The sequence below is a fragment of the Sylvia atricapilla genome, chromosome 20 (genome assembly GCF_009819655.1).
Source record: "Sylvia atricapilla isolate bSylAtr1 chromosome 20, bSylAtr1.pri, whole genome shotgun sequence".
Lineage (NCBI taxonomy): Eukaryota > Metazoa > Chordata > Aves > Passeriformes > Sylviidae > Sylvia > Sylvia atricapilla.
In genome coordinates, this window is record NC_089159.1 from 11,182,295 (window position 1) to 11,209,031 (window position 26,737).

Consider the following 26,737-nt stretch of genomic DNA (forward strand, 5'->3'; position numbering starts at 1 on the left):
CATTCTTTCTGTGAAAAAGTTGATTATGAAAAGATATCTGCTTGGAATTTGGGAAGAATGAGAATAGCCCAATCTTCTGTAATTTTACATAACACAAATTATAATCCTTTTCTATTTGCAATTAGATAAATAAAAGTAATAGAAAAGAAGTCAGAGTTTTATATTAAGGTGCCACTGATAAATAGCCACAAGAGTTTTATTGTCATGTTACAGGCATGAAGCAGTATAGGTAGATAAGATTTGTTACTCATAATTCAAAGTGCTATAAAACATTATATTGGCCTGCTACGGACTATAGTCATATATGTGTGTATATTTATATGTATCTATATATCTGTCTCAATGTTTGCTTCACTGTTTGGGAGACATTTGAAATTCTTACCCTATAACATGATCATAACAGTACTAATCTCTCACTGAACAGTTTCTGTGGACCAGAAAGCAGTAGGGATCATGCTGAGATGATTTCTGCTTCCCAAAACTTGGACCCAGAAGAACTCTTTAGATGACAGGCAGTTACGTGATGATGCAGTCAGTAAAAACAGTACTTTTGTGAATGATAGATACCTTTAACAGACTCAAAATATCAAGATTAAGAAAGCAGAAGACTTTATTCCATTTTCTAGCTTAAAAATGAAGACAGCAAGAAATTTATTGATATAGAAATATGATACTATTTTGTTTCATTTTTTGTAGTTACTGCAAAGTGGTGGGGAACAAAACGAATAGATTATGCCTTGTATTGTCCAGATGTGCTGACAGCCTTTCCAACGGTGGCCCTCCCACATCTCTTTCATGCCAGCTACTGGGAATCAACAGACGTTGTGGCCTTCATCTTAAGACAGGTAATTGATTTTTATTTTTTTTTCTTTGCAACAGATAACCTTGTGGTTGTTAATTGCATTTTCCAAGGGTCAGTCTTTCAATCTTTAGGTCAGTTAGATGGCTAACAGTGGATGCATCGCATACAAGTGCATGTAGGAGTGAAACATCTGGATTTTTTGGGGAGGTAAAGGGGACGATGAGTCTACCATTAGCACTGCTGACTTTGTGACTGGTAATATTGCACCTTTATGCATGCCTCACCCCTCCCATGGCCCAGATTAGTCTAAACCTGTATTATATATTGATTTTGTGCTGTTTTTGAAGGAATAGGCTATCTCCACCCTTACATAATTATGTATCTCCCTATTAAGTATCAAATTACTAGCGTGCATCTGATAGTAAACCAGTCTGAAAGTACTGCTTCAGTGAGAAATTTGAGTCTCTCCTTTACAGGAGACTTTCCTAGCCTTGTATATGCGTTAGAGCTTTTAGAATTTAGTAAATCTTTCAAGCATTTAGAACATGTCTATAAAGCAGTTTGTAAGCTTACAGTATTACATAAAGGGCTGGTTAGTTCCAGTACAGTCTGGACCTTCTGCCTTTGTTGGGGGGTTAAGATTAAGACTAATGGCTCCTGAATGCCCTGGGGATGCATATATTGCCTGAAATTACCTCTAGTGAATAGAATTTATGCCAATTTCTTAAAAACCATGCTTACTTCTCTACATTACTGTGATTGGTTGCAAGCCAGCTGCTTTGCTGACTCTGATAGCAGCATGATTTTACTCAAGGGACTTCATATAAGACACCTTTTAAAATGGTTCTAGACCACTCTTCTAGCAAGAGCACTGAAAGTGTAAAACTTCAGCACAGAAAACCAGCTGTTCAACTTGAAAAATTTGCTGATCTATTTCTCATTCAAAATAGCTATTTATGATTGCAGGTACAACCCACAGATTTCAGTGAGACAGGGCTTCTGGTTTCAGTTGAAATGTGGCATCACCCACACCCAGATTCTGAATTCTGTGGGTTGTGTCCTGAAATCTGAGTTGGACTTGCAAGTTTCTTGGTAAGTGTATGATAGATTGTAAGAATGTGTATGACGAAATAGGCTACTGGATGTTTACAGATTGGACTTCGGTGGGTACTTGTGGGTACCTGCCTATCACCTACTGGAGTAGTAATACCCAAAAGGGATAAGAAGCATTCTCTCTGAGTAGATGGTAGAAGATCAATACGAGTGAAGTCAGGAGTCTGATGTCTGCCACATAAAGGACTTCTAAAAATGCTTCTGTGGTTTTAAGCTGCTTTACTGACTTTGCAGACCATAATCAAGAAAACATGACTATCACTTAATACCATCCTAATGTTTTCACCATTTTCTCTGGAGGAATGTGCAGGCTGTGTTGTGAATGAAAAAGTTCTTCAATAAGTATTTGAGATTAAGTGTTGGCCAACAGAGTGAAAGCAGTTTCTTTGTCCGTACAGTTAATATGAACATATGACTTCAACTCTCTCTACTTCCATTGCGCTTTTGGCTCTGCAGTGTCACTCAAAAGGGGAAGCAGTGTAATTTCTCTTTCTTTGCCAAGTATCAGGACTCTCCAGGCCACACACTATTAAAATACTAATATAATTTCAGGTGATGAGGTATGAAAATGTAAATTTCAAGGAAAATGGCAACCTGGATCCAGAAACACTAAGTCCATCCAATCCACGAGAAAAATGGCTACGCAAAAGGACACATGTCAAACTGAGGGTAAGTTGAACTCTGAATTTATATGGCAGCTATGGAACATGGGTTTGGCAGAAATTTAAATGGAGTTTAATCTCCCCAAGTAAGAGTTTACATAACTGAATATCACTAAAGAGCTGAAAACTGCTAACTTAATCCAGAGGCAGACAGATTAGTGGTTAGGGAATACAAGCAATTTCGTCTTGGTTTATCACTTCATGTTGGGAGAAAGTGTATTTCTTTCTTTAAATAACAGATAGGCCTGAGTTTCCATTATGCAAAGAGGTTTATTTTATGCTAGACAAATCCATAAGCCAAGCAAAAATATTACCTTCGTTCTTCTTGGTGCTAAGTCAGTTAAAATGCATGTGCCCTGCACCTAGTGATGTGGCTCTATGGCACCACTTGAAGTGAAAAAGAATTTGCTATCCCTTAAATGTTCTCTCTTATTTGATTGTCTTGAGCACTCTCTCTAGAAAGTCTATTCAGGAACCCAGCATTAGTGGAAATCAGACTCCAGCTGAAATGAGAATGCAGTGCACTTGATATATCTCAGATACACTGTCCAGGACTGTTTTTCTGTGTCCCTGTTTATACCGAAATAGAAACAGCAGCCTCGTGACAAAAACAAACAGCACCCTTCCCATCTTCTGCTCTTATTTCAGAATGTGACTGCTAATCACCGAGCTAATGATGTCATTGCAGCAGAAGATGGTCCTCAGGTACTAGTTGGGCGCTTTATGTATGGACCTCTGGACATGGTGGCTTTAACAGGTGAAAAGGTGAAGTCCAAGTAATCAATTTTCTTAGTTTTACTGGAAACAGTTGTTGAATGTAGTACCCATGTACAGTGTCAGAAAAAGCCTTACAGTGAGGAGGAATATGTCACTAGCCCCCTACTGCTTCAGCAAAAATATGCTCTAAAGTGGCTTTTCTGATAGCTGATCTTTTTCTGAGCTCTCATCTCTCTTACCTGATTATAGCTATCTCCTTTGGTTAGTGGTGAGTGTGCTGTGCAGTGGTTTCTAAACCTGCCATCCAGCTGTACCACCTACTGGAGACAATTAACTTTCAAGGAAGAAGGAAAAAGAATTTAATAGTAGTTGACAAAGCACTAAAAGAAAGTAATGTATCACCCTATCCAGGTAAAACAACTAGATAAAAGAATAGACATTCTAGAGGCTAGGTGGCTGCTGTATCTTACACATGGACAAGTAAGGATTAGTTTTAGAAATTACTGGTAATGTGACACAATTGAAACTGTCATTCCTAAAGCTGCCTGCCAAAGTCAGGCCTACAGCTAACAAAGCCAAGCATCAAGTGAACACATTTTTTCATATTCACTGAGATTGTAAGAGTTTCTGTGTAAATTAAGAGAGCAATGCTGCTGAGGTGAGGGGATAACTGAAGCATGGAGGCTTCACTCAGGAGCTGGTTCAGGTCCAGCAAAGTATTTAATATCCTTTATGTTAATTTTGATTAAATATTTCAGTTGAAGAAAACCACATTGATGAAATTTTTGATAATTTGAAGCGATTTGGTTGTAGGCAAGGTTATGATTTGAGAAAGAGTTCATCTCAATTACCAGATGAAATTTAGTTGGTTTAGTGTACGAGAAGGTGATATAGCCATGCAAGATAAAATTGTCTTTTTCCTAATTTAGGGTTCCTCCCAAATTTCTGACCTCTATACCTATGTTTGACACATACAGTGCTAAGATCAGGGCTTTAAATTATGAAGGCAATAAATCATGAAAGCAATAAACTCTTGTATTATATGTTAGGAAGCATTTGCTTATTGAGAGGACTTTCTTTGAAGTTCTTACTGAGTCATGAAGTTTCTTTAAAATTCCTTGTAAGTTTTTACTACCCGCCATGGTTGTAGATAATAATATTATCTAGGCTTGGCAGGCCTTGTAAATAGGGGGTATTTTGTTGATTATCACACTAAGACTACTGTTTCATTGATTTTGCAGGTGGATATCTTCATAATGACTGAGCCATCTTCGGGTAGGTGGGTGTATTTTGACACGGAGATATCCAACAGCAGTGGACGAATATCCTACAATATACCTGAACAGAAGAGACTGAGAGTTGGTGTGTATCCCATCAAAATGGTGGTCAGGTAATAACTCCAAGCTGGAACTAAAGCTGTGATGGGTTGTTGTGATCAGGAAGGAACTTCAAAACTGCATAAAAGCTTCATTTGAATCCCTACTTGGGAGGTGAATTTAGCTGAAATAGAATGTATTTTTGTCCACCAGTTAACAAAGTCCAAAGTCAGCTTGCAATCCTATGTAGTGCTACTTGAGGAGGAGAAAATGTTTTACCTGCGTTTAATAAAAAAGGCAATCAATTCAAGAGAGTAGAGTTACTGATACATAAATAACATTATATTCAAAAATGAAGCTTTAGAGTGCAGAAGGTTTAAAGAGGAACAGAATTAATTATCCTGTCTGTTCATTAGGCTGTGAGCACATACTGTAAGAATCTTCATCACCAGACATGAACATGGTCTCTAGATTACAGGTTTTAGGGAACATGAGGAATGGGGAAAGCTTTGGTTTTCCTTGTCATTTATCAATTTTTTAACATCTAGTTCTCTTAGGAAAATATATCATAAGGAAATGTTTTTCACATGTCTTTCCACAAGAAGAGTGGTATATGACCACATTGTTTTTTGGTTGTCTGGTTTTGGTTGGTTGGTTGCTGCTTTTGCTCTTGTTTTTTTACTTTTCTCAACTAGCATTCTCACTGTAATTTTCAAGGATAGAGGTTGGCTAATGCTCATGTTACCAACTGTTAAGCTTATGGAGAAAGTTTGAGTAGTAGCTGGAGTACTTCAAGCTGGGTCACAGGGTTTTTTTCTAATTCTTTTAGTTATTTGTACGTATGTGATTTCTTATTAAGAGCTGTTTCCAAATCTCTCTTTGGAAGACTGTTTCCTTAAAGTGTAAATTTTAATTGTCCCACGTAAGACTGAAATCAGAAGCTATATTTGACAGTGATCTTTAAAGCTGTAGGTCCAGATAGATCTAATTTCAAGTCTGAAATAAAATGTGCAGAAGGCATATTCTGACATTCTGCTTTTTAAATGAATTTATTGCTTTGACTCTCCAGAGGGGACCAGAGCAGTGCTGCAAGTTACCTGACTGTACTGCCCCGAGGAATGGAATGTGTTGTGTTCAGCATTGATGGTTCCTTTGCAGCAAGTGTTTCAATTATGGGAAGTGACCCCAAAGTCCGAGCAGGGGCTGTTGATGTTGTCAGGTAAATGAGGTTTGAACACTTCAAATCTCTGACTTTCTGCTTGAACACAGTAGGAAGGAAAAGGGTTGTTATACTAAAGACAGTGATTTTCTAAGGGCCAAGATCCACTGCAGATACATTTCTGTATTTTCTTGCACGGTACATCTGCCTGAATTTCAGAGCAATGTAAGAATGCTGTGGATTACATTGAAATTTGTAGTTTAAGTTGCCTAAAGATAAAAAGTTGCTTCTTAGGAATATGGTCTTGAAGTGTGTGCAGTGAATGAATAATGATTCCATATGTATTTTGTGTTTCACTAATTTCAAATAAGAACATATTTGTACTTCAGAATTATCAGGTGCCAGGAATGCAAAAATGTTTTTTGGAGAAAAAATTATAAGGTCTTTAAATCCATTTTTGCAGGTCTGTTAATGTTGCACTGAATGGGAAAAGGCAGTTCTCATTTTGGAACTTGCATGGGAATATAGAAATGTCAGTTTTCAAGGGTTTCCATTCCTTATAGTTGAAACGGCAGGAAATTTCATTGAAGGTTTCAAAAGTAGCAGTACCTGATGTGTTGCAAGGTTTATTCTAAGTGTGTTTTTAAACGGCTCTCATAGTTTTTATAATATTTTGTATAAGAATGTCTCTTGCTTTCCTCCACCCCCTCCACCCCCCACCCCCCCCCCCCAGGTGTAGACATTATTACTTAGTTTCTTGATTGGAGCAGAAATTTAGGCATGCTCCTTTCCTCTTGTTGAAGGATAACATCTGATTTCTAACTGGTCTGAGAAAAGATGCTGACCTGACCTGTAAATGTTGTTTCTCTTTCTACACACATGTAATTTAACTGCTTCTTCTGACAGGCATTGGCAGGACCTGGGGTATCTGATTATCTATATAACCGGCCGTCCAGATATGCAAAAACAGCGTGTGGTTTCGTGGTTGTCTCAACACAATTTTCCACAAGGGATGATCTTCTTCTCAGATGGACTTGTTCATGACCCACTGCGACAAAAGACCATTTTTCTCCGGAATCTCATACAAGAGGTACTAGAAACCTATTTATAGACTTAAAACCTCTTTTCAGAGAATGCCATTCAGTAGAGATCTTCCTTCTTTCTGAACATCACAAAGTCTTTTTGCCATTCCTCATTTGTTTTCTCACTTTTTAAAGAGCAACAATAATAAAACAACCCTGATAAAACATCCAAAGTGACCTCCAGTCACGAAAAATAAGTAAATGAACTGCTTGTTCTTTTCTGTGTGCATAGCTGTAGTTCTTGTTCACATGCAGGCAGACCAATTTAGCTTTCTGTGGTTTACAGATTGAAATTAACAGTGAACTCATATGCTGCTTTATTGCAAATCAAGCACCAGCCTTGTAGATGCATGGTGTTCAATAGTGCGTTCACTTTGGAAGTAATGTTTGTTTCAGTGCCACATCAAAATCTGTGCCGCATATGGTTCCATGAAGGATATTTCTGTGTACAGTGTCTTGGCTCTGTCACCGTCCCAGATCTACATAGTTGGACGATCCACAAAGAAATACCAGGCACAGTGTCAAGTAAGTAACTCTTGCTATTCAATCAGGAAGTCCTAGGGAAGAGAAGAAAATGCATGCAAGTGACTGCATGTGCAAACTCACACATACACAAAGCAGCAACAGTGTTTCAAGGAAAGGCAGTTTGGGTTAGAAATGAGGCATTTTCTAAAAGGCTGAATAATAGTAAAGAGAATCAAGTGATTGTAAGTTGTATCTACAAGTGCATGCATTATATATTTTTGAATGATAAAATGGAATGCATGACTTGAAAAAACAGTGAGGGGAAAGGCGTATTAGTATTCTGTAGATGTCTAACTGGGACGCCAGTGTTCCAAACTTAATTCCTCATAGCATTCATTGGTCAAGGCAGCAATAATTTGTCATTCCCTTTCTTTCCTTCCTATTTCAGTTCCTCAGTGAAGGTTATGCAGCCCACTTGGCCTCACTGGAGTTCAGTCTCCATTCACGACCCAAAAAGAACAACTCTCGGATGATCTTGAGAAAAGGCAGCTTTGGCCTCCACTCACAACCTGAGTTTTTGCGCAAGAGAAACCACCTCCGCAGGACTATGTCTGTGCAGCAGCCTGACCCGCCTTCTTTGAACCCCAAGCCAGAGCGTGCTCAGAGCCAGCCTGAATCAGACAAAGATCACGACAGGCATTTGCCTTCCATTGCTTGGGTTCGAGGTGGAGTTCACAAATTTGAATCTGTTCCCTAGGAGGATTGGGAATGTAGATCTTGGGTGCACCCCCATTAAACTTGTTAGGCATGCCTCAAAGATAGTATTTAGGCAGTTCCAAACTAAGAGAAGTAGACAGGAATTTGTATCTTGGAGTCTTCCCTGTGCTGAAATCTGCCTTCTTACACCAAGTGGGGCACTCCCAGTCTCTTCCTCTTATCATGTTTATTGGGGGAGTTTAAAACAATCTAAAACTATCACTTTTATCATAATAGCAAGAGGTTATTTTTTTGGAACAGATATAACGTGCAATAAGAGGAAAAGATAGTGATTTTACTCAGACAGATTGTGGTATCAGCTTATTCACTGCACCCAAAGCAGTTATAAAGGGTAGGTCCTGTAGGTTACAGAGAAGATTTACACTTTAAACATTAAGTAGTCATGTCTGTTTTCACTTCACTTTTCAATAAAAGTGATAAAGGGAAGCAGCAGTGCGAGCTACTATAACAGGTGGTTAGGACTTGTACAAGATGCTTTCTGGGTGCCTTAAACCCAAGGTTTCCTTTCAGCCTACACTGTTGGTCAGCAGACTCCAACATGGGCACTCATGTTTGTGTGAGGTGCTGGACAAATAAATGAGAGAACTTGACTTCACAAACAAAACTTCATGTTAAAGATAAATGTGTCTGCCAGCTTGAACACAGTTAGTGTTGTTGTAAACAAAGTAGTGTGCAACTGTACAAAGATCGCATTGTTTGTGGAACATGGTGACTGTGCAAAAATGTGTGGACTACTCCAAAGAAGATGGCTCTGGTGATCTCAGTCCAAGAGTCAGATCCTGAGAGGGCAAGTTAAAAGGAACCGTTTTACTAAGGGATCTGCAAACTTCAGAGCAATTATTTTTTAAATTGTTCTAACTAGAATCTTTATACTAGAAGGAAAAAAAAAAGTAAGTAAATTGATCAATTGTTTACCTTCTCCTATTTCACAGCAACTGCTGTATTAAGACAATCTGTAGCATTCAGACGTACAGTATTTGTGCTTCAAAGAGTGGACATGCGACAATGCAAGTGCCAAATAGACATTTTTCTACGGATTTAAATTGCTCTCTGATCTCTTAATGAACTTACTAGTGGTAAAATGTGAGACATTTTCCCTAAGTAGTAATATTTCTAAAGCATTATAGTTACTTTAACATAGTGGCAGTTTGCAGATTCTTCATGCATATACTTCCATGGAAATTCATCAGGCAAACTTTAATGACTAAACTGACACATGTTTTAAAACCTGCAATGAAGTTACAAGTGCACATAAACCCCCCCCTTTTTTTTAGGGTTAAAAACATACTGTTGACACTGAGAAAGCTTGAAGTCAAAAGGACATTCCTTTTTCAGGTTTGTTGTTTGTTTTTTATTTCAGGGAATTGGGGTGGAGACGGTGTTGTGCCTCTCCATCCCCCTTTCAGGTTTTGCTAGACCAGAAAGAGTTTCACCAAGTTGGATAATGACTTTGAAAATTAACATGTAAAACAAGAAATGCAATGGAAAACTGTTAAGACAGTGCAGAAGTAAAGTAAATCTATACTCCCTGTTAAGGCTGAAGTTTCAAGTGGGCTTTTGGAAGGGCATAGGAGTGTAGCTTTTGTCTTAAGATGCAGCAAAATAATTTGTAAGTGGAGATCTTTGATTAATAGTTTCAGACATTACTTGGTAAGACTGTCAGTTACCTATTTCAAACTTCCTGAAATATCTCTGGCACATCAGTAGTTGTTTTTTTCTTTCCTAAGGCTTCCTTTCAGGGAAGGGGTAATCTCTGCTGAAGATTAAGGAAAGATGTAAAAAGTTTGGTAGCAAACAGTCTTTGGGAGCAGGTAAATGCATTACAAGGGGCTAGGGTTTTGTGCTCTTTGCTACAAAAGCTAAATGAAAGATTGTGTGCAAACTTCATTGAAACAGTCTTTACATTTACAAATGCTTTCCCAGTAGTATCATAGTTCTTGAACCCCTGAAATTGGAGGAATTATTCCATGTTCTGTCTCAACCCACTGCATGTATTAATTCTAATCACGTAATCCATTTATTCTCTGCTTTGGACTAGGAAGAGGTTGCATGGGTACACTGGCCTCCATCTCCTTCTGGTGAATTTACTGTTAACATGCTCCTGCATTAGTTTTAAATAGGCATGGGAATCCAAGGCCTGTGAGAGAGGAACTTACGAGGAAAATTTTAAGTTTGCTGAGGGGTCTAAAATATTGACTGCTCAAAAAGTTCTTTTTAAGCACTGGATGTTGTGTAGCGTGTCTCCTGACTGTAATCACTATTCCTGTTCAAAGCTACTGTTGCTTTAGCCATCTACCTCTATCCCCCAAGAGACTTGAAATCCTATTTTTTTATGTTGCTGTAGTAGAAAGGTCTACTTCCCTTCAAAAGAGGGATCTGTGAGTAATTCTGTGACTGTATTGAAGGAAATAGTGTCTGAGTACAAGTTAGAAAAATCATCTAGGTTATAAAGGGTTGTCTTTTACTCTTGGAGACAATGTCATTTTACAGGGTTCCATGTCATGAAGACTCTGATTTCGTGTATTTCTATTACTAGCTGGGTCACCTTTACAGTAGTCATTGTGCTGGCTTCCCTTAAGAATATTAGGAGCTAATAGCAGTAAAACAAGTTTATGTGTGTGTGTATGTGTGTGTGTATGTGTGTGTGTGCATGATTTAGTGTGGTAACGATTTCAAAGTTTCTACACATGGTATTAAAATCAAGCTGAAAATATTCTCCCTAACTTTGTTTTCATACAATTTTATGAGAGCTTATGTGGCATTTGCATAACTCCAGCACTGCTGATTGCTCATGGCTAGAATGGTTTATCTTGTGATCACACACTCCAGCTGTGTACTTTGGCAAAACAGTGATACAGGCATTTTAGTTACACGCTTTGTCCACATGAAACTGCCTCCAGTCATTCATGGGCATTCAGCTTGCAATTGGATTTAAGTTCTACTTGTGTTTTTGTGGAATATCAGTTCTCTAGGCAGGCCATTCACTGAGGGCAAGTTTGACCCTAGTCATTTTATTCTTGATTGCAACTCCTCATTGCTGCAGTTTCTGTGCAGTCAGCACTTAAATTATACAGACTATGAAAGTGTTTTTAGCATACACGGAAGCAAAAGGGACAGAAAAGTCAGGTAGGTGTGCTCACAGAGCATTTATTAGACTCATCCCTTGTTTCAGCACCATGAGTTGTTTAGTGCCTCCAGTATGTAACAGAAAAGCACATGCTTTTAATGTGCTGAATGGAGGAGCATAAATGAAACTGTAAAATGCAGCATTGTTTGTCCAGTGGGTACTAAGGCTACAGTACAAGTAAGCCACAGTTGGAAGCATTTACTTATTTGTCCTGTTGATATGGATCCATTTTAAATTACTGTAAAAAATGGCTGTGATTAATAGCAGTGGTAGAGCTATTTGAGATATTGTGAAAACACACCTTCACAGTTGTGGTGTTTTGGTTTTGTCTGTGTGTATATGTGTATAGCTACTGGAAGACACTTAAGTTTTGGTTCTGCTTTCACAGCAAATTTGTAACCAATATACATTAAAAAAAGAACAAAATCAACTCAAACACAGCAACAGTGGCTATCTGTTCAGTTTTCTTGTCTAGGTAGCTTTGGAACAAGATATCATTGTATAGATTGCAGAATTGATTAGTGATGTTAATCCAAATCTGTTTATTTCGAAGAACATTTTTGTTTGCATACACTAGTGCTCTTGGAATAGATTTTTTGCTTGATCAAAGTAGTCCTGTTTAGTTTTGTGGCATGGTTTGTATCTCTTCAGCATAAAATTCTGTTAGGTGTAAAAATAACAAAGTACTGGTAATCTTTATTCATTGGGGTTCATGAGAGCTGTCATTTTTGTTTACATTAAACTGGTCTTAATTTATACAGATTTCTTCACTTTTTCCACTAGCACCAAGGGAAGTCACTTCCAAACAGCTAAAACTTTCACTGGTTATATACAAGTGGAACTGTCAGTAAACTAGAGAAAAAAAAAAGACAAACCCTGGTCTATGCAGGACAATGGCTTTTTTCCAGAAGCCCAACTATTTTGTTTGCCATTGCTACTGAACAAGTTGTCCTGTTTATACATTGCAGTCTTTCTTTATCCAGGACACTACTAATGGGTTATTTAACAAATCCTCAATAGTTAGATCTATAGTATCATCCTGTCCTTCATGGAATAAATTTAAAAAGGGAAAAGAATTTCCCTTCTTTCTATATAATTTTCTGTTTTAAATTTGCTAAAAGCATTTTTTATAAGCATTTAAAATACCTGAAACCAGTAGGTATTTTTACATTTTAAAATTGTAGGTCCAACAGTTGTTACTTAAGTAGCATTTTCCCTAGTTTTTTTTTTTCCCCGTCACCATCTAGGCTGCAGAAAGGTGAGTACATCGTCATAGGACTAGATAGTTGGAGAATGGGTATCTTTTTGGTAAACTCGTTGGCTTGATAATGGAGAGATGAGGATTATGCACCACAATTTCATAATTTTTCTGATTAGAGATAGATATGTGGCATCTGAACTCAAGATCTCTGCATTGAATTGTTCATGTCAGGCATGCAGGCCACTTTCTTCCTCATCTAGAGCTGGTACAGGATAGAATTCCTATAAACACAAAACTTTCCAGCCTACTTTATCAGCTTCTCTAAGAGTAATATGATTCCTCATGGTCTGTGTTCAAAGCTTAAGCAGAAATTGTGGGTTTATCCAGGTAATTAAGGCTTCCATGATGTTTATTCACTCGAGGTAACTTTATGTTGCTACAGATGAGCCTAAATTCAGAACCCCCATAAAAATGGAAGTAATAACACATTTTTCTGGATGAAAAGATCCACTATGCAGAAATAAGGGCTGTAATAGCTAGAATCCTGTGCCATGGATTCTGGAATTGAAGTCGTATATTGGCTCTTTCACTGATTTTAGGTCAAGCCCAACAGACAGGGATTAATACAGTTTATCGTGTACTTATATTAATCTCAGTGAGCTATCCTTGAAATGGAATTTTGGGGAGTTGGGAAAGATAAATTTGACATTTCATTTGTATGGATGTATAGAGCTTAGGCGGGGAAAAGAGAGAGGCAGGTATAGTATGATATGCTGGGAGATGGTATACCAGAGGTTGCAACATTGAAACATGATTTCTGGATAGCAAGTTTGAAAGGCAGGGTTATTCCGCGATGACTGGTGTACAGCCCAGAATGGCAGTCCTCTCACAGAACCCCAAGTCTTATGCATAGCTTGTTTTTCTATTTGTGGGGGGGAAAAGGGACAGTCCCCTTACAACTGAATTCACACGAGGAAACTTGAAATTATAGGTGTTCTTTCAGTCTATAGTTTTATTAAGTGCATACTTTTAACTATTGTCAGTGAGAAGGTTCTATCTGGTGACAAATGTTTATATTTCTTATGGCTGCCTTGTAAAGATTCAAAAATGTACAATAATGAATTTCTTAATGTGAAATAAGGAGTAAGATTTCTACAACTGCTATAGATTTTGATGTGAGCTGGTTTTTAAGATCTTAAAACAGATTAGCAAATTAAATAAAACCTTCCTTGCCTTTAAACAAACAGTGTCACCGATTTTTTTTTACCAGTAATTTACCAAAATAAATTGATTGTACACGTCCAAGTAGCTGGTGGAAACATTATAAATAGAGGTTGTTTGATCTATCTGAAATAATACTTAGATTGGAGGTCAACTTTTCAAAACCCGCCAACCCTCCTTCCTTTTTCAAAAGTCACAGAAGGCGGCATTTCACTAATAAGACAACATCTTTGTGAAAGCTTTATAGAAGTAGTTTCAGGACATGCAAAGAATAACTTTGAGATACTATACTTTACTATACTTCATATAGAAAAATTGTTAAAAAACTCTAAAAAGCAGCCCACAACATGCACACAAACACTTCATTAAGAAATAACATAAGCTAAAATTCTCAGTCATCTGAAAGTCTAGAATTCTTCTGGCTGGCAGGGTTGCTTTCATGTTTCCAGGCATTATTAACCATTTCAATGTTTTAAAATGGTTTTGTTTCACAAGAAAACCATAATTGTGAGCAAGTTTAAAATCAGTACTTATACATAAATCATAACTGAATACTTTTCATATTTATACCTGATACCATTAACATTTTAGTAACAATGGTCACATGCGCATCTTAAAAGTTACCAAGTAGAGCAAAGTTTCCGAAATCAGTCTTTCATTTGAAGGTTCATTTTAGAGTGAACATAATCAGAGAAGCCAGCCCAAAGCTTACCATGGAAAACAGCCTTGCTGTTGAACTGTTGAATTGTAAAATCTCGAGAAATCTTTGCTTTAGTTTGTAATACTAAACTTTGTTACACTGAATGACCTACTAAAAAGGGCTTGTCAAATGAATGGGTTTTTAAGTAATTAGAAGCAAGATCTAGATATCAAATTATATCAAAAGTATACATACTTACATACTTATATATATATGTGTTATCTATAAAAATATATATATACTTACGTATATAATATTTCCACTGTGATATTAGCTAATAACAGTTGTTGCAAGAGGTTACATTAATTGTAGTAACTAATTTCCATGTATAGCTAAAAGACAGATGCAGCACAAAAGCAATGTTTAACTCAACTGCCAAGATGCTATCTAAAGCAGCAGTAAGAAATTACAAGGTGCTGATTTGTCTGGAACCAAACTACCTAAGATAGGATTAGTTAGGCTAATCCTTAAGGCCACAAAGCAAGAGTCCTAATACAGCTCTGTTCTTGTGGCATGAGTGACTCCACAGCAGCTGTTGCTTTGGAATGGCAGTTTTGCTTAGAAGTCAAAGAAGCCACTACTCTTTTATTAACTTCCGGCTAACGTGATGAATAACTTTTAGTTTGCTAATAAGAAAAAAAAAAACACAAATCAAGTTAGGCTTTCAAAATAATAGACCAACCTTTTTCACATGGAAAGTAGTTATGCTAAATCTCATGGCTGCTGGATACCAGTTTAAACATTACTCTTACATAGGATTACTCTTCATAAAACTGTCATAAGCCCTTCCTTTGGTGATTTTTACTGGCCAGTTCAGCATCAGTTTCTAAGTATTTACTGCCTCATGAAAGTCAGTTTCAAGACAGTCTGCTCATGTCAGCGGGAGATAATACACTGTGGTTGGTACCATTTTGCTTCTCTACTTGAAAAGAGAAAGCAAGGGAAGTCCTGAGCTGCTTCATCAAAACCAAAACAAAAAAGCAAACCAAACCAACAAAACAACACCAGCCCAACAAAACAACACCAGCCCAACAAAACAACACCAGCCCAACAAAACAACACCAGCCCAACAAAACAACACCAACAAAACCCCAAGAAAACCCAACAAACAAAAAACCAAAACAAAACACCACAACCAAAAACCTGTAATGGCTCATTTAAGTGTATAGAGTGCAGCCTTTCAGGTGCTATAAAGACCTCTCCTTTATATGTGCCCATAAACTTGGAAACATGAAAAAACTGTTACAGCCATCTCTGTCTATGTACCAAGTGCTTGACGAAGTTTCTTTGCTTGCCTTCTGATAGCTTGAGAGGGTTTCAGGGATTGATGTACAGACTGTGAGTTTTGTGCCATTAGATAGTAGTAGTTTGCTATTGCTAGTTGCCTGCAGAAAAACAACAGGACTACCATTACCAGCATGAAGTCACTAGAGTTAATAAACTGGTTGTCACAAATTGCTGGAAAACAGATGGGAGAAAGGTAGAGGCCCGGTACACTTCCACTGTGTAACTGTTCTAAACACTATCAAGAAAATATTTTACCTTCAGTGAACATAAATGGCAATACACAAATTAAGTACGACAATATTTTAACTATCAACAGGAGCGTTTCTTGTGATATAATCTAATTCATTAAAATGCAAAACATTAGAACAATACGTGGAGTTGAAAACAATCATTTGAGATCAAGGTTTGCTTCGTCATGAAAAAAATGAAAAGGGAGCGCTAACATTAAAACTCATGGCAGTTGGATACCAGAACAGAAAATCTCATGCAAGACTAAAGGCACCTCCAAAAAAGTTCATTTCACAATTATTCCAGTAGGCAACTAGGCAGTAAGAGAACACATTGTATGCATCTCCACACATGCAGGAATACTGGGCCAAATTGTGGAAGCAGTATAGATCACTGCTGAAAGCATCAGTCCAGCATTTGAGTCTGCTCTCACTTTTCTTGAAGAGTTAGAGCAGAGTGTCTTGCATCTATCTTCATTGCTGAACTAGAACATAGTATTCAGGGTGAAGTTTTCCCTTTAACAAAAAGAACCCTTCCAACATAATGGCTGAAGAAGATAGTTGTGTCACATCCATTGAGGTACAACTGCTATTTGAAAAATGCCACCAATACAGTTATGAGCTGCTGTTAATTGTGATACCATGAACTCAACCGCTATGAAAATTTGAGGGGTGGAAAAGAAAGGCTGTAATATCAGATGGCTCAGGATAATGGTTGGTTCTTTCATGCTTTGTGATCATTAGTAACCAGTGAGAACTGGAGTGACAAAAATATTAGTACCAGTAATTTTTTGGTCTGGGGTGAGAAAAGCTGATGTTTGTATAGGAGCATCATCGTGAACCCACAAGGACTCACTAATCCGCAACTTAGACATGAAGTTATACAACTGCACAATAACCTGCTGTAGCAGACGGCCACAGTGAACATGAAGGAAGAACCCTGTGGTTCTACATAATACGGCCTTAAAGCAGTATGAGATAATTAGCCTCTCTCTAAACAGCAGGTTTTCTCCCCCCAGATGCATGCAGGCATAGGCAAGATAAGCAAACAACTACTTTACCTGGTTGCTACTATCTTCAGTTACGAATGAGACAAACTGTCATATCACTAGCAGATGGGAGAATATTACGAGTGAGATTTAGTGAACTTTCAGTAGATACGATAAAATTAACTTGATTCAAGCTTTAATCTATTGTTATCTAGACACGCTCCCATTGGTACAAATTTTTGCAATTATCTGCAATGTTAAGCTCTTACCTCTTTGTAGGTAAGTACTTGATGCTAAACTCTCTAGAGAATTTGAGGTGCTTGACATTTAGTTATTGAATGCTTGACATTAAGTGTTCTAATCACCCTGTGACAAGATTTCTGACCTTTAATTTTTACTTTCTTAATACGTCTAATTCAGAATGACATAACCTTCACCAATACAACAGCCTACCACCTTGTGGATTAACAAAGGTATTTTATAAGAGGCTTTTTTCATCTGGGACTGTTAACGCTACCTAATAAAAGCATTTTTTATAGATGTGCAGACATCAGTGACTGTGCCAGTACACTGGAATTTTCCCACCTCCTCCCCCCGCCTGGACTGGCACTTCTTTTAGACAAGAGTCAGGGAGATACTGTTCTCACACAAGGTCAAAGATAGGCTCTTTCTGCTAAAAATCTGACTTCCACAACAAGGAAGCTGAAGATAAGGAGAGCATTTGCCAGGTTTTAGAAGCTGCAAATCCAACTGCAGATTTAATCTTCCCAGGTATCTTAAAGAAAAAAATGGGTATATTACATTACATGTGAAAAAGTTCTGCAACTATTCCTCATCCTGAGTTACAGGGACTACTTAGCCTTCAATTGGCTGTGTTCAGATGGCAGGTAAGCTGTGCGAAAAGTTGAGGGACACTGAGCAATATTTACCTCTCCTCTTTCACAATGGCATCACTGAATGCTTGGGAGATACGCTTCAATTGGCAAATCCCTGAGGAGACCAGTCCCAACTCATAGTCAAACTCTCTGCAAACAGAATGGTCAGTGCTAAGGATCAAAACAGGACAGGCTGACTAGGTGACACTACTCAACCCTCCATCCCTGCAGTACCACTCTGGTTACCTCTAGGCTTTACCCAGAGAAGTTTAGGGCAGTGGCAATTATGCCCTTAATTCCACTGGTCAACTGCTTCACATCTCAAATCATCCCTCAAACAGCTATCTTCCAATTCAGACACAGGATTCAGATTCACAAGGCTTGGATTCAACTTCTAGCCTTAACCTTTGTTGTAACTTTGACCAAAAGAAAAACCTATGTGCACATTATTCAGTATTTCCCTGGCTCACAACCCTTGATCTCATTTGTGTTAGTTCTTTGAGGCAGGAAACTCTGTACGTTCTGTAAGAACTCAGCATAAGCGTTCTGATATTCCTGTAAAAATATTCCTGATATTTTTACAATACAAATAGCAGCTTCAGAAAAGGTGTAATTAAGTTGGAGTGAGATACATACAGAGCATTTTCCTTTACCCAAAAGGCACCAGAAAAGAACTCAGGTATCTCTAGGAAAAAATTACTTTTTATGTTTCAGCTTTATGCAGAGCAGTCCCTGTCTATCAGAGAGCTGGATCTACTTTCTTAGCTATTCAAGCAGCACCTTCAGGGGAATAGGATAGAAAACTTCATACCTTGCCCTTCACTTTACCAGATACTCTAATCAGAGTAATAATAATAATAAAAAAAAATTAAAAAAAAAAGGGGGTGAGGTTACAGAAAAATGTAACTTACATCTTTCTGCTGGAAGGAGCAGGTGATGAATAAGGGCTCTTCAGTGCTGCTGCTCTTCTGGATCTCCGGAGAGAGAGAGCATTCTTACCAAGCCCGGATGAGAAATCCCTCCATTCTTGAAGTTCTGACTCCCTTGTTGGCCCAAGCAAGGCCCTTCTGCTGGACCTTGGAGTGCCTTTGGAACTGGCTGCTGGAGTAACATTCTTACAGCAAGGTGTTCGAGGTGTAGCACTTCTTTTTTTGGTAGAACTAGTTGCATAGTTTCTGCTGATGGATTCAGCTGGAAAGGCCACTATTGAGCGTACTGGGCTTTGGCAAGACTTCTGTAATTTCTGAAAGAAGCATTAGACATGTTAGGCTAAATGAACTCAATTAGCCTTGAGTTTGGGACCAGGAAGACTAGGAATATTTGGGCAGAATTCCTAGCTTCCATTCTCATATCAGGTTTCAACTAACATGAAGGCATCTCAACATCTGTACTCATTCGCACTGTAGGATTTGCTTGCTTCCCCAACCCTTGGCACTCATCAAGGACTCCAGAGCAGGCACTGGAACAAAGCTCCTGCTGCTCTTCTGCTGGAAAAAGTCAGGCTCCCCAACACCAAACTCATGCATTTACAAATTAGAGCTCTCCAAGAAAGGGAAATGCAAGCTTGCATCTGCTACCCTGCTACCTTGTAGCAGGTTTTGTCAGTCTAAATTAAGATTAACTGTAATGCAGAACATGCTAGTTACTAGTATGGGTACAAGAGAATAAATAAAAGAAAAAAAAATATGCGAAGTGCTACACATTCCTCAGTAACAATTCTTTGCAAGCAATGGCAATCTCAGCTTCCTCTGTGTGAAGGCTGCTCTGCCATATATGATTAAATACAGTAGAGGAAAAACTCTTATTTCATAATAAAATAAAATATTTTCACCTTCCTCTGTGTTCTGCCAGATACATAAATTTGCTTTATATATAAAGCAAATTTATATATTTATACTTTATTATATAAAGTATATCAAGTCTATACTTTAGGAAAAGATGTAAAATATTGTAAAAGTTAGTAGCTATGAGACAACAACTAAGTTGTGCAAGTGTGTGGGAATGGAGTGTCTGGAATACAGCATTCAGTACAGAATTCAGAATCCTTAGTACTGGAGTTGAAGCAAAAACTAAACTCTTATCTATGTTCCACTGCAAAGGCAAAATACCTGGGACACTGTTCCAAAAGCATATTTTGCTGTTCTTTTAATAGTCTGAAGAGTTTGGCACCTCTGTCTTGGTTCCAGACTTTCCATATTTGGGGTTTTATGAAAATACAGCTCTACTCGCTTTAATGGTACCCGTTTCCTTAAAGACATGCGAATGGTATTGAGAGAACTCAGAGAGGCTCTTGTCTTGAATTTGTCAGGCACAGGGCTCTCATTCTCACTGAGGTCAGCTAGGAGCTCGTGTTTCCGCCAAGCCACTTTTGCTTTGACATTTTGGATCACAGATGCCATCTCGTTCCAGTTCTTGGTCAACTTTATCTCTAAAACAATCAAAATGAGAGCAAGGCTTAGGCAGAACAAGGTACAAAGCAGTGTAAAAAAAGATAAATGGAAATTGTAACACAATATATTTGGTTACACTTGCCTGAAAGAAGAAAACCAGAGCTGAGTAGACTTTTTCTTGGAGTCCTGAAAGAGAACAGGGTTGATTTCTACAGCTGTTTAGGTTTGTGCAGGTCCACAAAGAAGCCTGGTAATGGAATTCCACTGTAAGACTCTAGTTTGAGAGGTAGAATGCTCTATGAGTGGATATGCTTGTTTGTGTCTCAGATCATGATCTGATATACCAAAGTCTTGCCTTCTTTAATCAAAACAACCTTCCACTGTGAGACAAGTTTACACTTGCAGCAACTTACAGTTGCTATCGTCTCCTGCCGCACTTGTTAGCTGAAGGTTTCTGCTTCAGTCACAGTAATGATTGTAGATACATACGTCCTGAAAAAAATAGGATTATTATTGGCAGAAGACTTTTGTGGGAAGGGCTAAAATGCTAGTTTTCTATGTGACAATTTAACATATGTACATGAACACTGTCAGTTCTTGATTTTCACATGCTAGCAAATACGATTCAGTTGAAATGACCCAAGACAGCCGCTGCTGTCCTACGGTTACAGTGATCTGTTATCAAACGGGTATTGCACAGCACGGTGCTCTATCTCTCCTGGAGGCCCCTGCATACGCCCAGGCCTCGTCCGAGCCGCTCTCGCCTCAGGGACTCCGCTCTGCTGGCACTGGCCGTGCTCCCCACCGACAACCGTGGCAGATGAGCAGTGCGGCCACATTAGGGTAACGGGACACCGTGGCACTGGGCAGGTCCAGCTGGCGCCGTTATTGCGCCCACAGGGACGGTAGAAACAAGAGCGAAAAGTGCCGCGAAGGAGGAGAGGGCCTCGGAAAAAGCGGGCCGCGACCGAGCCGCTCTGCCAGCTGCTCGGGGCAGTACTCACTCAGCACGCCGGAGAGGACCGAGACTCGGATCGGAACGGAGCTGCCACCGCCCTGCAGCAGCCGCTTGGAGCGCCGCCACAGCGTTTGAACGCCGCGCCGCCCGCTGCGAGCCCTCAGATTGGCGTCGCCGCCGCTGCCGCCCGCCACGATTGGTTGGGCCCCGCGCACGCGCGGCTGCCGTTACTCGGCTCGGCGCGCGCGGAGCAGCTGCGGGTGACGGGGGCGGCCCGTGCCGCGGCTGAGGGGAATGCGCCGGGCCCAGCGGCACAACCGCAGGGGCTGCGCTGCGCCCCGCCCGCGGCCCCGGCGCCTTTGCGGACCTGGGCCCACAGATCCCCGCCAGCTGGAGTAGTAAAAGCACTCAGGCTAGGTTGTTCACTTGCGTATCCAGGCCACAGCTCCTGTTACTTCTGGTAATTATCGTTCAAAGTCTAAGAAGGCGTTTGTTTGTTTGCTTTTACTCCACGGGCTTCTGCAGCTCTTGCTGGAGGAGACAGCTAGACAGCTAATTACGTGTGTGGGATCGTAAACCATCCGGGATGCCCTTTGAAGCAAGTCGGGCAGCAAAGGGGGCCGAGGGTAAAGGACATACGTGTTCAGCGGTGGAGGGATTTTGTTTTTATTTGTTTTAGGGGTTTTTTTCTTTACCCGAGTGTCAAACAAGATATGCAAAGCATTCACTTATCTTTAAATGACTTCTGCCTCAAAAAAAAAAAAAAAAAAAAAATTGCTCTAGAAAGAACTGTAGTAGCATCTGTTTTTCTCCAAAGACTTGTCTCTCCCCTGCCAAGTTAAACTCAGAGCTGACACCTAGAACACCTCCTTAGTTAAGACTTGGCTTGTAGTGATGGGGAAGCCACCTCAGTAACACTGCAGGATACCTCTTGAATCTCAACACTGGCTTAGGAACAAACATACTTTTTACCAATTCATAAGAACTCTGGTTTCAAAAAGTTCTGTGTAATGACGTTTGTACCCCTTTGTATTCACACACTAAAAATTATGACTGTAGTGTAATAAACATCCTTTATTAACAGATGTGTTTCTGTGTATTGCAGCCCTATATCCTGTTCTGCTTTTTTCTGTCCCTTGACTTCAGGGCTTCCAGGTAGCTGAAGTGTTAGACCTCTTCCCTTGTGTCCTCCCCACCCTCAATCTCTGTAGCAAAAGTTTCAGGTTCTTCTCACTATCTAACTGTAGCTTCAGCCACCATATTTTAAGACTTGGCTTGGATTTTAGTACCCCCGAGAAGAGCTTTAAGTGACTAATAGTTCTGCAAAACAAAGAGCTCTTCTCGGAGGTACAAAAACAAGAGAGAGTTGGGTCGTAATCAGACCACATGCTCAGTTTCTAAGGGTTATCTTGAGAGCTGGGGATGTGGATTGGCACTTCGAATGGCAAGAGTGGGCAGAGGAATCCCTAAGAATAGAAACGGTGCTAACTGAAAAGAGTATTGTGTACAGGCAGAGAGATTCTGTATGCCATAAGAACTGTAGGCGAGAAGACAAACAGCAGACTGAAGCTTAAATGTGCTATCAGCCTGTCCTTTCATGCCTTTTTATAGAATTAAAATTGAAATATCTGAGCCTTGTAGTTGTAAACAGACTCTAAGGGATCTGCATATTTTCTTTTTCTTCTTACGGTGCACTTCTTGTTTCCATCCATTTCAACATTTTTATCCAGCCCTAATCTAAGGCAGGGTACTAATCATCATGGAATGGTACCTCAGAAGTCTGTGAAAAGTTATTAGGGCTAATTTTGCACTGAAGGCCCTGTTCAAATGTATACAGCCCAAAGAACTGAGTACTTTTAAACATCAGGCATCAGGCCACAAACCATGATCAATTAATTGCAGCTGATGCTAACCAAAAGTTTCTTAGAGGGTGTGACTGCTGTAGCAGCAGTTGATACCATTTCACTGTTTGGCGAGACTGAAGGCCAAAAAGTTAAAACATGTATCCTGTGCTTGTACTGTGATTGCTCTTCACTCTTTGTTTTTTATCTTTTGGTTTAGGTAAGACTATAGTTTAGACTCAAGAATTTGACTCTGACAGCTGGAGTACAGAGGCAAAGGGTTGGTGGTTTTGGATTGTAAAGAAGCAAACTTTAATCCATTTCTTTAGAAGCCTATTATGTTTGGATTGGCAAGAAATCCACCCACTGCTTTCTGCATGTTGGTTTGACTCAAGACCCAGAAGAAAAGCCCTCTCAATGGAAGATGATGGTGAACCCGAGCAAAGCTCCTGGGCCTATCTACCTGATGTCTGTCTGAGTCATGTCTTCCGTTGGTTAGATGACAGGGACAGATCTCAGGCTGCCTTGGTTTGTAAAAAATGGAGTTGCACCATGCACTCTGGGTCTCTCTGGAGATGCAGAACCATCACATTCTATGGCCAACCATCAAGGGCACGCACACTGGAGTTTCAAAGTGCACTGTGGTATACCAAGAAATTTGGCAAATATTTGAAGCGCCTTGAGATCAAGTTATCGAATCCTTACAATACTCCCTGTACCAAAAAATTTCAAGTGATTATGAGAGGTCTTCTTTCACACCTGGGTAAATGTAATAGTCACCTAGAATCCCTGAGCATCAAGTACCTAGAATTAGACTGCTTGATCTGGAAAAATGTGGTTAGGGCTCAGTTTATCAAGAATTTAGCTGCCTTCCTGAAAAGGATGAGCAATCAACTTGATTATCTTAACTTAAAAGGAGCAAGAATAACTTTGGAAGAAGGCTGTGAGCTTCTGAATTCTCTGAGCAGCTTGACAAATAGAAGCTTTATATCTGAAATCAATATTGAGGATTTCTTCAGTCTCCACCTTTCTGTCTACAGCAGTGCCTTGTTCCACCAAACTATGTCTAAGTTCCACAGGCTGACCATCCTGACTTTCAATTATAACTGCATGTCTGATGAACTGCTGGACATCCTGCGGGAGCACAGCTCTCATTCCCTGTGCACCTTGAATATCAAGTGTCATATCCATGACCCTCATGGGCAAGTGGTCTCAGGAATGTCATGGGCAAACTTGGCCAAGAGAGCCCCGAAACTGAACGTGAACTTCTTCTTTGAAAGAGTCATGAAGCACGATCACCTAGCTAGGATCCTGCTAGTGGAGATCCCAGTAAGGAGCATCAGCCTACGGAGCTGTTATTTTAGTGACCCAGACTGGACAATGAGACCTACCCTCACCAACCTTCTCCCAGCTTACTGGCATGGTCTGCAGGTAAGGGAAATGATAGGGACACCCTTCTGCATTATCACAAAGCTAAACAAAGTACTCACGTAGGCCTTCTGCATAACAGCACTCAGCAACAGAAGTTCCTGACTGCTTCAGTTTTACATTCAGAGGGCAGTTTTCGTGAGTCATTTCAGCGTTTTACCCATAGCATAGTTTATGAAATTATCCTTGTCCAGTTATAACCCACCATAATGCTGTCGGGCTGCCCTATTTTGGCAATGCACAAACGTTCTACTGCACATCTAAATTAACTAGTGCCCATGTCAAAGCACTTCAGTGTCACAATGGATGTGTCACCAAAGGTATGCAACAGCTGACCCATGTAAGTGAGCATCAGCTCTTTGCATGCCAGAAGGAAACACTTGGCCTTACACCTGATGGTTGCTGACAGCTCTCTGTAAGTCCTGTTCCATTGCAGAGTTTCCAATAGACACCAGAGATCTGTAAAGCTTTCTAGAAACCATCATAGGCTCTACTCTTCTCTCTCATAATTTTCATTATGTTAGATAAGATCATGGTATGACTATGGGTACAGCATTTTCTAATAAATTCACAAAGGATCACCCCATCTTAACAGGAGAGTGATTTACTATAGCACATACACTGTTGTCATAATGCAAAACAGATTCTCAGCTGATGTCAAGGTACCAAATTGATCTGCTGACATTAACTTTTGTTGGTTAACTTGGAAAACTATTTGTTGAATTCTAGTTACTGCACGTAACGTCTGTGTAGTAGTACAGTAACAGTGTGTTCATTTTTTTTCTCAGAAATTAACACTTGAATTGAACAATGACCATGAGTTACTGGACAATGAGCTGCTACAGCTTATCTTATCATGCAAGAGGTTGTTATTTCTGAAAGTCTGGGCATTTCTAAGTGTCAGCTTTATGGAGAGGCTGCTACAAAACCGTGCAGAAAGGAAATGTATTTTGACTACCATAAAGGTAAGACTTTGTGCTTCAAAACTCCCATTGCCTTTCTTGCTCCTATACCCAAAGGACCCCATGCCTAGGCAGAGGTCACTTACAGAAACGTTAATATAACTATCTTCCCTATGTTATTCCTTAGTACTAAAGAGGTTGGGAACCACTCAGAGAAATGGGGCTTTCCAAACCTACTTAGCCACTTACAGATACTATACAAGTTTATTTTGAAGTCTTGAAAATTCCAGAAGCTCTTCCTAGACTGGCATTCCCTCTGTCATCTCTAGTTCAAGCCATCTCCCACTTCTAGGGTTTCTCAGTCACCTCTCAGGCTCAGTGCTTATGTCTATGCTTAAACCAAGGAAAGTGGACTGAATCCCACTGAACTGCAAAAAAATATAAACACGTCACACCCTTCAGGGGACCTGTGTTGAACTGGGGCCAGGCCACAACTGCAGCTGGTGTAAACCATGCTGACATGCTACTTCGTGTGCTACAATCTGAATTCAGTAGGTCCTCACAGATCTCTGCAGATCCTAGGGATGCATCAGTTATGGAGGTAAAAAGAACCTTGCTCTTCCTGCCTGTGTCAGCACAGGCAGACAGCTAGGACAACCACAAAACCACAGCTTAAAAGACAAAGAGTAAATTTACTTCCCTTCCTTTGCTCACCGAGGCATCCCCAAAGCAACCCCAGGCAGATGCACATGAATGGAGATGCAGGCATAAACTCCATGCCACAGGGTCATTGGCTAGTGTTCGTACTGGGTTATCAAGGGCTATTCCCATCTGCAAGATCACCTGAGTTATTTACAATCCTTCTTGCTAGTGTTCCATTATTTAACCCATTCCTCCCAACACCTCCCAAAAATTCTTTGGCAGGAGATGATGTTTTCAGTCAGTTGGGAGTGGGAAGAGAGGAAAGCCTCAAGATTCTATTCAAATTTAAGGAATTTTGCTTCTCTAGATTCCTTATTAGTCACAGATGCTTCTTGTTGCCATGAGCTGTGATGAGTTGAGCTCCCTATATCTGAGAGAAATGACTGCTGTTTGTGCATACAGGTCAGGATTTATACAGCCCAAGATGACAGCACTGAAGAGGAGCGGCTGTTGGCTGATATTTACAGGAAGTTCAAGTACCTGATTGACTCAGAACTCAATTATTTTGTCATCACCTACCCCATGGTGTAAACTACAAGAAGAGAAGAACACCTAGTGACATCTGCATTAATGATTTCTTTGGAGGGCTTTAGTAAGGGATTTGAATTTTGACAGCAGTGCCTCTGAAAGGGAGTTATCATTCCAGCAAGAGAGAGGCAAGGGACAATTTTAAACTCCATGCATTAAAATGCTGCACTTGGGAATTGGACTCCTTTGTCTCTAGCATTATTTATTCTTGCCCTTGCTTTGTTTTTCCTTGCCAGAACCAAAGGAAGCAGTGATCCCTTTTCCATCC

At 39.7% G+C, this 26,737-nt stretch overlaps 3 protein-coding genes across 5 annotated transcripts in view; 2 read left to right on the forward strand and 1 right to left on the reverse strand.

The window, feature by feature from the left end:
* The window catches only part of PITPNM3 (PITPNM family member 3), a 51,502-nt gene extending 42,818 nt beyond the window's left edge, over positions 1 to 8,684 (forward strand). The window contains exons 13-20 of the mRNA XM_066333645.1: positions 697 to 845; positions 2,468 to 2,584; positions 3,226 to 3,342; positions 4,536 to 4,684; positions 5,680 to 5,829; positions 6,676 to 6,859; positions 7,248 to 7,376; positions 7,765 to 8,684. Of these exons, the coding sequence (XP_066189742.1) occupies positions 697 to 845; positions 2,468 to 2,584; positions 3,226 to 3,342; positions 4,536 to 4,684; positions 5,680 to 5,829; positions 6,676 to 6,859; positions 7,248 to 7,376; positions 7,765 to 8,073 (1,304 nt within the window). The 3' untranslated portion in view covers positions 8,074 to 8,684. The remainder of the gene's footprint in view (positions 1 to 696; positions 846 to 2,467; positions 2,585 to 3,225; positions 3,343 to 4,535; positions 4,685 to 5,679; positions 5,830 to 6,675; positions 6,860 to 7,247; positions 7,377 to 7,764) is intronic.
* A 4,731-nt stretch (positions 8,685 to 13,415) lies between these two features.
* On the reverse strand, positions 13,416 to 21,252 carry PIMREG (PICALM interacting mitotic regulator). 3 transcript variants are annotated; one of them, XM_066333647.1, is made up of 6 exons: positions 21,115 to 21,252; positions 20,524 to 20,602; positions 19,829 to 20,148; positions 18,632 to 18,963; positions 17,775 to 17,870; positions 13,416 to 15,727 (listed from the first exon to the last, which is right to left on the reverse strand). In XM_066333647.1, the coding sequence occupies exons 3-6, from the start codon at positions 20,117 to 20,119 to the stop codon at positions 15,601 to 15,603; spliced, it is 846 nt and encodes a 281-aa protein (XP_066189744.1). In that variant the 5' UTR covers positions 20,120 to 20,148; positions 20,524 to 20,602; positions 21,115 to 21,252; the 3' UTR covers positions 13,416 to 15,600. The 3 variants fall into 3 exon arrangements, with proteins under 3 accessions (XP_066189744.1, XP_066189743.1, XP_066189745.1); XM_066333648.1 differs by adding an exon at positions 16,918 to 16,964 and having other exon boundaries at positions 15,640 to 15,727; positions 19,829 to 20,602; XM_066333646.1 differs by having other exon boundaries at positions 19,829 to 20,602.
* A 2,031-nt stretch (positions 21,253 to 23,283) lies between these two features.
* FBXO39 (F-box protein 39) lies at positions 23,284 to 26,546 on the forward strand. The gene is made up of 3 exons (XM_066333689.1): positions 23,284 to 24,340; positions 25,126 to 25,302; positions 26,344 to 26,546. The coding sequence occupies exons 1-3, from the start codon at positions 23,327 to 23,329 to the stop codon at positions 26,470 to 26,472; spliced, it is 1,320 nt and encodes a 439-aa protein (XP_066189786.1). The 5' UTR covers positions 23,284 to 23,326; the 3' UTR covers positions 26,473 to 26,546.
* Positions 26,547 to 26,737: the final 191 nt, after the last annotated feature.

Excerpts from the sequence above, each read along its gene's own strand:
- PIMREG (XM_066333647.1), bottom strand. The coding sequence starts at position 20,119 with ATGGCATCTGTGATCCAAAATGTCAAAGCAAAAGTGGCTTGGCGGAAA. Across the intron at positions 18,964-19,828 it reads CTTTTGGAACAGTGTCCCAG|AAATTACAGAAGTCTTGCCA; the intron begins GTATTTTGCCTT and ends TGCTTCTTTCAG. Across the intron at positions 15,728-17,774 it reads GCCATTGTGAAAGAGGAGAG|GCAACTAGCAATAGCAAACT; the intron begins GTAAATATTGCT and ends GTTTTTCTGCAG.
- FBXO39 (XM_066333689.1), top strand. The coding sequence starts at position 23,327 with ATGGAAGATGATGGTGAACCCGAGCAAAGCTCCTGGGCCTATCTACCT. Across the intron at positions 24,341-25,125 it reads CTTACTGGCATGGTCTGCAG|AAATTAACACTTGAATTGAA; the intron begins GTAAGGGAAATG and ends TTTTTTTCTCAG. Across the intron at positions 25,303-26,343 it reads GTATTTTGACTACCATAAAG|GTCAGGATTTATACAGCCCA; the intron begins GTAAGACTTTGT and ends TTGTGCATACAG.